The sequence below is a fragment of the Trypanosoma rangeli genome (genome assembly GCF_003719475.1).
Source record: "Trypanosoma rangeli strain AM80 chromosome Unknown Tra_15.4_contig_00558, whole genome shotgun sequence".
Classification (NCBI taxonomy): domain Eukaryota; phylum Euglenozoa; class Kinetoplastea; order Trypanosomatida; family Trypanosomatidae; genus Trypanosoma; species Trypanosoma rangeli.
In genome coordinates this window covers 1-8,672 of record NW_021706308.1, presented here as the reverse complement: position 1 = coordinate 8,672, position 8,672 = coordinate 1, and the positions used below count along the sequence as shown (strand labels likewise).

General features: G+C 51.7%; 4 protein-coding genes across 4 annotated transcripts, besides 11 other annotated features; all 4 read left to right on the top strand.

Moving 5' to 3' along the window:
• Positions 1–71: 71 nt before the first annotated feature.
• Positions 72–118: a microsatellite.
• A 3-nt stretch (positions 119–121) lies between these two features.
• Positions 122–144: a microsatellite.
• Positions 145–404: 260 nt separating this feature from the next.
• Positions 405–425: a microsatellite.
• A 198-nt stretch (positions 426–623) lies between these two features.
• Positions 624–642: a microsatellite.
• Positions 643–854: 212 nt separating this feature from the next.
• TraAM80_09324 (GMP-PDE, delta subunit family protein) lies at positions 855–1,445 on the top strand (the record flags this gene model as incomplete). The annotated part of the gene is made up of 1 exon (XM_029386016.1): positions 855–1,445. The coding sequence occupies one exon, from the start codon at positions 855–857 to the stop codon at positions 1,443–1,445; it is 591 nt and encodes a 196-aa protein (XP_029234120.1).
• A 280-nt stretch (positions 1,446–1,725) lies between these two features.
• Positions 1,726–1,757: a microsatellite.
• Positions 1,758–1,798: a microsatellite.
• Positions 1,799–1,989: 191 nt separating this feature from the next.
• Positions 1,990–2,018: a microsatellite.
• A 539-nt stretch (positions 2,019–2,557) lies between these two features.
• Positions 2,558–2,607: a sequence feature (A-rich).
• A 376-nt stretch (positions 2,608–2,983) lies between these two features.
• Positions 2,984–3,024: a microsatellite.
• Positions 3,025–3,482: 458 nt separating this feature from the next.
• Positions 3,483–3,509: a microsatellite.
• Positions 3,510–3,561: 52 nt separating this feature from the next.
• TraAM80_09323 (putative TBC1 domain family member 22A) lies at positions 3,562–4,785 on the top strand (the record flags this gene model as incomplete). The annotated part of the gene is made up of 1 exon (XM_029386015.1): positions 3,562–4,785. One exon carries the CDS (start codon positions 3,562–3,564, stop codon positions 4,783–4,785), a length of 1,224 nt encoding a protein of 407 aa, XP_029234119.1.
• Positions 4,786–4,813: 28 nt separating this feature from the next.
• On the top strand, positions 4,814–5,158 carry TraAM80_09322 (putative TBC1 domain family member 22A; the record flags this gene model as incomplete). Its single annotated transcript, XM_029386014.1, has 1 exon — positions 4,814–5,158. One exon carries the CDS (start codon positions 4,814–4,816, stop codon positions 5,156–5,158), a length of 345 nt encoding a protein of 114 aa, XP_029234118.1.
• Positions 5,159–5,487: 329 nt separating this feature from the next.
• On the top strand, positions 5,488–8,232 carry TraAM80_09321 (putative FtsJ cell division protein; the record flags this gene model as incomplete). Its single annotated transcript, XM_029386013.1, has 1 exon — positions 5,488–8,232. The coding sequence occupies one exon, from the start codon at positions 5,488–5,490 to the stop codon at positions 8,230–8,232; it is 2,745 nt and encodes a 914-aa protein (XP_029234117.1).
• Positions 8,233–8,628: 396 nt separating this feature from the next.
• Positions 8,629–8,666: a microsatellite.
• Positions 8,667–8,672: the final 6 nt, after the last annotated feature.

Below are 8,672 nucleotides of genomic sequence, written 5' to 3'. Positions count from 1 at the left end.
ATCAANAGGGCCCGCCAGAGATAGCACTGCTCTCACAATCTCACTTCTCCTTTACGAGCGGCCGCCTGCCTTACATATATACATATATATATATATATATATGCACTTATGTATATATGCATCTTTCTTTCTTTCTTTGTTCCTGCTGTCGCTGTACGATTTTTGTTTTTGTTTTTGTTTTACTGTTTTCAATTCCTGATAAAAACAAAACAAAACATACAAACATGGGCAGATTGGATCTTTTCGACATCCCCGCTTCTCTCCCCCGAGTATCGTATTTATTGCAAGGCACGCGCTTGACACGGACACGTATGAGCGCTGAAACATAACATTGACGCCCACACACGTGCAGCACCTTCTGAAGGATAAAACAGGGATGAATTACGTAATTCATGTCTCTCTCCGTGTGTGTGTGTGTGTGCGTGCAGGTGCACGTGGGCAACGACTGCCATGCTTCATTGTATCTTTTGCTCCTCCCCTTCTTTTACTTATTGCTCACTGCTGCGCCCACCCATTGTGACTACCGGGGACTGGGTGAAACGGAAGAGCAAAACAACAGCAACAACAAAAGGGAACGCCCACCACTAACATTGCGTGCAGGCAAAGATATATTCCACAGAAAAATATATATATATAGATATACACACACGTACTGACGCTGTGTGAGGGGGAGGGAAACCACGCCGCAAGAGAGACATCAGCGGGAAGGGGGCGAGTAGGAAAACCCTGTCAAGGGTGAAGAGGAGTGCGACACGGCATCAACAACGGCAGAATCGGGAATAAACAGCAACAGTAGCAACAACAAAGGCAGGTATATTGTACGCAGGTGGGAAAGGCGATATCATTGAGTGGCAATGGCGGCAAACATGCATATCACTCCAGAGCAGGTGCTGCAGTTCAGTGCTCCCACCAGTGACTTTCTCTGCCCTTTAACCGCCAACACGTACAACATTGAATTCTACCGGTTCACCATCCGTGACATGGATACAGGCAAAGTTGTGTTTGATGTTGAGCGTGACCACGGAGACTACCCGCCCCCTGAAACCCTCCGGCAGCTTTCACCGGAGATGCAGCAGTTGATGCGCACCATCTCTTACACCTTCCCTCCTTCATTGCTGCGACGAAAGACGATTGGGGCCAAACTTGTGTTTGGTGTCAACGGCGACGCCCCTGTCCCAAACTTCCGCATGATTGAGCGGCACTACTTCCGTAACACACTCATCAAATCTTTTGACTTCACATTTGGTTTTTGCATCCCGCACTCCACTAACACGTGGGAGGCGATCTACGACATGCCTACACTTTCGGAGGAGTGGGTGCGCGCCATCATCGCAAGCCCGAACGAGACCGTCAGTGACAGTTTTTACTTTGTGGACAATAAGCTTATGATGCATAACAAGGCATACTACGCATACAACGCGCGTGAGGAAGACTCTGTTGTTTGAGGTAGTAAAGTGACGAAGGAAATGGAGAAGAAGGCGGGGCCGGTGCATGAGAGGCGCCGACGATGTTGATGAAGAGCCTGGTAAGGTAAGAGAAAGGGTGATGCGGGAGGAGGCCGACACGCGCAACAAACCGACACACCAAGCAACGATACACAGGACCATCTACATGCTCACACGCCACGTCTTTCACACGTTATGCAGAGGTGCGCAGCATCTGGGTGGTGAGTGGAGAGGCCCATGGGACGCGGCAGACGCAAACTCCTTTTGTTTTAGGCGATGCCACACACACACACACACATATATACATACACAATGGAAAAAAAAAATGTGCAAACACAAAAATAAAAGAAACAAACAAAGTATGACTGCCTTTAGGGAGAAACATGCGTGCCGCAGTGTGAGAGGTGAGGAGGTAGCCACAAACTGGCCTGTATGCGTACATGCATGTATATGGGCTGATGTAAGTGCAAAGGTACGAAGATAGGCAAAAATGGACACGAAGAGGAAAATATCATGGTGAAGACACATGTATGCGGTATGCATGCACACACACGCACACACAAATACATACACCTGTCGTGAAGGAGCAATGACAAAGCAAAGACGAAGTGGTGTACAGGAGGTGAGAGGTGAGAGGGGTTGACGAGCAGAACGAAGGAGATACATAAGATGCACATGGCGTGGGGGAAGGCCACGGGTGTTGAAAGAGGGTGAGAGAAGCCAAGGAAAGGAACAGACAGGGCAAATAAACAATTTTAAAAAAAAGGAATAACATTCACTCGACATGGTTAAAAAATGTAGGCGCTAAGACTATCCTCGTTTCAACGGTAATTCACTTTTTTCAAAGAAAAAAAGCCTTTTCCGTTGTATATGCTGTGAAAAGCGCAGCGGGGGAAAAAGGCGGGAGAAGATTCCGTTTTTTTTTTTTTGTCTTGAACATTTTTCAATGCACCTCTTTTTTGTTTGACACATCAGCAACTGTGGTGGGCCGCAAGTGCAGAATTGCACTGACTATGACCGTGAGGGGCAGGCTTACCACGTGCTCCGTCGGCACCCCTGCTGAGCGGAGGTAACTTTTGCTATGGTGATGTGATTCGCATGATTCCTTTTACTTGTCTTTTTTTTTTTGTATTTGTCTGTTTTTTTTTTCTTCATTGGTTTTACTGACTCTGCTTCATTTTGGTCTCACTACCCATATTTTTCCGTTCGCCTCTTGCGCAGCACGTGCATACTTGGCTGTGTGATGGGGCATCGTGTGCTTGGAGGGAGGAGAAAGTGGTGTGTTCCGCATGCTTGCACAAGCGCGTGTGTGTGAGCCTCTCTCTCTCTCCCTTTTTTTTTCTAGCTGTGCACAGTTACGTGTGTGGTGCTTGGAGGAAAATGACAAACGAACTGACTTTAAATGGCTGTGGCGACGGGGAGTGGGCGGAAAATTGTGTAGAAGCAGTAAGAGAGGGAAGAAAAAGTAACACGGGGGAAACTGAGAGTTCACTCTGTTGTGCTGGGGATGGTGTGTGCGGTGTTCTCGCCTCGTTCCCGTGTATGCTATACGTGTATGTTGCATGTGTATGTGTATATGCACCGTCCCCAAACTCCTCTACATATTCAGCCTTATTATGTTTGTTTCCATCCCCCCTCGTGTATGTTGTTGCTATTATTTTTCTCTTACGCTTATTATTGCTCTGCTCAATTCCCTGGCGACCTCCCCCATCTTGGATCACGCGTGCGAAGGAGGGGGGGGGGGGTTGTGCGTGGCCCGACGGGGGCGCCTCCTTCCGCTCATTCCCTTCTTTGCTTCGCGTGCCGCCGGCCTCCGTTGGTCGAAAGCTGCGGCGGTGTGGTTGCCTTCGTCTGACCGCCTCTCTCTTCTTGTCTTCTTCTGGCCTCACTGCACACCCTCGCCCAACTCCACACGACGCCAGTTTCCACGGCAGCTGTGACCGCACAAAAGGCGGAGCGGGGGTGGCAGTGGAGGACAAGGCGGAAACAAGAAAAAGGAGGCACCATCACAAGACAGAGGCTAAATAATACTCACAAAGAGAGAGAGAGATAGAGAGAAAGAGACGTGCAACGAAAAAGAGGAACAACCGCGACCACAGAAAGTCCCCGGTGGGCGATGAGGGCGACGGAGGCGGAAGATAATATGCGGGAAAGCAAAGCTTCCTTTGCGCGGGAGCCTCGACGTGGAGCAAGTGTGATAAAGGGGCCTGGCGTTGCGGTGCGGGCTTCGCCGGGGACAAAGTATCTTATTTATGGCCTTATGGTCGTGTCGGGGAACACCTCTTCTGTTCGTTCGCGTGCCTTGGGAAAGCGTGGTGTTTACATGTCCAATCTCGACGCCGATGAGGAGGCAGCAGAAGAGGCATCAAGAGCCCCTGTTTCTACAGCTGTTGGTGCCAGCAGCGGTGTTACAAGTGTGCGTGAGCACAACCGCATGATGGATATGTTAGTGTCAATGCCGTTGGGCGATTCCCCGGAGGAGCGGTCATCTGTGCGGGGATACGCCTGGGGGGGTACTGTGCCAACGCATTTACGCCCATGTGTGTGGCGTTTATTGTGTGGCTACATACCGTGTGGCCCCGCCTCGTTCTCACGGCAGCAGGCAGAACTGCACCGCAAGCGTGAGGAGTATGACAACTTTGTTGCTAAATATTATAAAATTACGATCGCCGACTTTATTCAGTTGAGTACGCTGCAAGAGATGGAGCCAAGCCGAGAAAAACAACATGCTGGTGCATGCACCACACAAGCTTGTAACTCCACGGAAACGGTGCCCGGGACAACGCCGGCAAGTACCTCGGTAGTGACAATGGCGATGCCACCAGACGACCGTGCTATTCTTTCACAGATTGCGTTGGATCTTCCACGACATAAGTATGCCCTTTTTCATCTTTCTCACTCGGCCTCAGCTCTGGCACGATGCCTATTTTTGTGGTCCCGACGGTACCCAGCGGTGGGGTATGTACAGGGCATTGATGACATTATGGTTGTCTTCTTCTTTGTCTTTCTTGAGGGTGCATTTATGGAGTACAACATGCCTTCCCGGCAGCATGTGCAAGAGAATCCTGAAGAAGCTGGGGATAGTGACGCCCAACAAGCATCAGAACATGTGTTGATTCCCGCGACAGTTGTATACTCGAGTAACGTGAATGAATTGGACGCCGCCATAAAGCAACTGCCTGCAGATCTTTTTAGGGCCGCAGAAGCCGATACATATTTTTGCGGTGGTTTTTTCCTTTCTTGGCTACAAGACAACTTTGTACATGGCCAGCCTGGCATTATGCGAAGTATGAAGCTCATGGAGGCACTTTTGAGGAAAGTGGATTTTAGCTCTGCTTGACTCCATCCTATCACACGGCATCCGACTGATGGACTGCTGCTTTCAATGGGTACACTGCCTGCTCGCGCGGGAGTTGCCTTTGAAATTGCTGGTTCTTCTCTGGGAGAAGTACATGGCGATCGGAAGTAGTGAGATGGTGCTTGACTTCCACGCCTACGTCTGTGTGGCAATTATGATGCACCTGCGCCTGAAGATGCTTGAAAAGCCGCTAGATGTTGTCCTTCAGCTTCTGAAGGACCCATTGGAAAGACGAGCACCGTCACCGCCACCAGGACCCGGAAACGACGGCGTATACAATCGTGCCTGGCTGGAGGGCCTTATTTTAACGGCGTCGCAGCTCTTCCGCGACCACCCGGCATCCTCGTTGTCATGACACCGTCACTTTCCCCACACCTTCTTTGGGCCGGGGGGAGAGGAACGTGCGCCCGTGCAAGGACTCTCACAAATGAGTGACTTCTACCCCCTTCCCTTCTTCCTCTACTTCCCTCTTTGTCGTTGTGTTGTGGCACGCCAAGACATTATGCACAGCCTTTTTTTTTTTTTGGACCCACTCATTTGCCGACTGTGCGTCGTTTGTCTTGTTGCAGGGACGTGGGGACCCCTTCTTAGGCGGCTTCATTTTTCCAACCCTACACGAAGGGTGTAAGAAACGAAAGACACACACACACAAGGAAAAGTAACTAAGGGACTAAACGAGTAATAATGGGAACCAAATCGAAGAAGAAGGCCAAGACGCGTCTTGATGCGTACTACCGACTCGCAAAGGATCAAGGGTTTCGTGCCCGCTCTGCGTTTAAGCTTATTCAGCTGAACCGCAAGTACGACTTCCTTGCAAAGAGTCGCGTGCTCGTCGACCTCTGTGCGGCGCCAGGCGGTTGGTGCCAAGTCGCAGCGAAGCATATGCCGGTGGGCTCAAAGATCGTTGGGGTGGATTTGGTACCGATTGCCCCCATTCGAGGTGTGAAGACGTTTGTCGGTGACATCACGGATGACAAGACACGGAAGATGATCGTAACGTACCTTAAAAAGGAACCGGTGGACTGCGTCATTCACGATGGTGCCCCTAACGTGGGTGGCGTGTGGTCGCGTGATCTGTTTGAGCAGAATGCGTTGGTCCTGCACGCCGCCAAAATGGCCACCTCTATGCTAAAACTATCGGGGTGGTTTGTCACGAAGGTGTTTCGTTCGCAGGACTTTCACAAACTCATGTGGGTTTTAAAGCAGCTGTTTGAAAAGGTGGAGGCAACAAAGCCACTCGCCTCTCGTATGGAGTCGGCTGAGATTTTTGTTGTGTGCGCCGGTTTTAAGGCACCGAAGCAGCTGGATCCCTCCATGTTCAACGCACAAAAGGTGTTCTCGGATGTGGGTGAGGAGAAAGTCTTGACACCCTCCGGGACTTTCGTAGTGCCGAAGTCTAACGTGCCGGCGGGGTACAATGAGTTTGCTACGATTTCCCATCATGTTGCTGCCTTCTCTGAGTTTCTTCACTGCACGGACCCAAAGGAGTTCCTTCGCTCGCACCACGAGCTGCGCTTCGCCACTGCAGAGGACAAAGTCTACTTGAAATCAAAATACTCCAAGAAGGAGCTCGTGTACCTCTGCGGGGACCTGCAGCAGGTAGGCGATGCGGATATACGACGTATGCTGCGTTGGCGGGAACAATTGCTGCGCGAGCAGGCGACGATTCTGAAAAAAAAGGCGGAGGAGCAGCAGCAGCAGAAGGAAGGGGATGACGTGATGGAGGAGGAGGAACTGGATGAAGGTGATGAGGGTGGCGATAGCGTAGAAAAAGACAGCGACGACGCGGGGATTGACCTTGACAGTGCAGAGGGCGTGGCGAAGATTGCCCGGGAGCTGCTGGAGCTGCGAAAAAAACAATCCAAGCTGCTGAAGCGGAAACAGAAGAAGATTGTTGACCGCAAGTTGAAGCAAATCAAGGGACTGATCAACTTCGACCCCAATACAACTGCGGAGGACGTGACAGAGGCGGATGGATTTATGGAAGACACCGATGTAAACATGCAGTCCGAGGGAGAGGCTGACGATGACGAGCCTGACAACGATAACGATGACGAGGGCGAGGGATTTACCGTTGAGAAGTTGGCAACCGTGGACGAGGCGGTACTGGCAAATATGTTTGACAAGCACTGGGAGGAGCCGGACGAGCGCCTTAACGATCCTTTGAACCCCGTCATGAACGCCAACCTCAACGCTGAGCAGGACTGGGATCTGGGCAGGGAGGCAGAGGACCCCAGCGATGCCGGTGAGCGTGGCGATCGGCCGCTGCAGCTCGTGGAGGGTGAGGAGGACGGTGTCGACGTCGACAATTACGGTAACTACATCCCCGCAAAGCGCTCGGCTCGCGTTGCCCTCTACGACGAGGGCCTCGTTGCTGAGAACAGTGAGGAGGAGGATGCAGACGAGGAAGACACCGCGTTGCAAAAGAGGAATGCGAAGGACCAACAAGACCTTGAGGACGCCGGCAAGCGGAGCAAGTGGCTTAGGCATCATGTCAACGTTGAAAAGGTGCTGAATCAGACCTTTCCAAAGCCGCGCGATAATAAAAAGAGGAAACGGCTGCTTGAGGAGGATCGTGTAGAGCTGACGGCGTCGTCTCCACTGCACGACAGTGACATCAATGGCACGGGTGGTGCGGCACGCAAGCGGATGCGCTTTGACGACCGCGTAGATGACGACAACGAGGAGGATTCTCAGAGCCTCTCCAACCTGTCGGAGGACCGATTTAGTGACGACCGTAGTGAACTTGAGGTCTCTGCGGGGCGTCTCGATTCCCGCCGTAAGCGCGCCATTATCCCTGACGTTGGAAAGCTTACCACACAGGAGCTCGTGCGGCAGCAGCGGAAGCAGACGTTGAAGGACAACGCGTCCACCCGCAAGCAGAATGCGCGTAACAAGAGCAGTGCTCGCAAGGATGAGATGGGTTTCGAGGAGATTCCGGTTGCCCTCACAGATCCACACATTCGTGCCCGCACATTGGCGCTGGCGACAAAAATGCTTGACCCGAAGAGCCGCCGGGATATTCTTGATGCCTCCATCAACCGCTACACCTTCAACGACGACGACGATCTCCCCGATTGGTTTATCAAGGACGAGCAGCGCAACTGCAAGGTGGTTCTCCCCGTCACTGCAGAGGAGATTGAGGTGCAGCGGCAGCGCTTCCGCGAGATGAACGCGCGGCCTGCTAAGAAGGTGATGGAAGCCGTGCAGCGTAAACGCCGGCGGGCTCAGCGCCTCCTGCGTTCCATGATTGAAAAGGGAAAATCTGATCCACGAGCACGGGATAAGGCGAACAACGCCTCTGTGCGCAAGCTGATGCGCTCGCAGGCGGTGAAGGGCGACGGCAAGCGGAAGAAGAAGGGTCCACTGGACGCGAAGAAGATGGGTGAGATGCGGCGGGCAAAACAACGACTTAAGCGCCGTCGTTAACGTGTCATGTTTTTTTTTTGTTTGTTGTTTCTCGGATGCAGATATATACGCGACGGAAGCTCGGGGAACTGCAGCACCGCGCTGCCTGTGAGGAACCGCGAGGGGATAGGAGGGCGGGCGGTGATTAGCGGCGGCGAGGGCCACACCGGATCGTTGGGCAGGAATACAGCACAGGGAAGAGGGCGTAGCACATGTCCACGCGTGTGTGTGTGTGTGAAGGGAGGGAGAACGGAAGGGAATGAAGCCAAAATAATTGAGTCTTGTGTAACAATAACAACAAAGTGAGTCTCTTTTTGTGTATGTTGGGTGCATCACAATTGCAGAGTAACAAAGTGGGAAATAAAGCACAACGAAAAGGGAAAGAAAGGCGCAGTCGACTAGACACCCACGTGCATGTATATATATATATATATATATATATATATATATATATAGTAAGT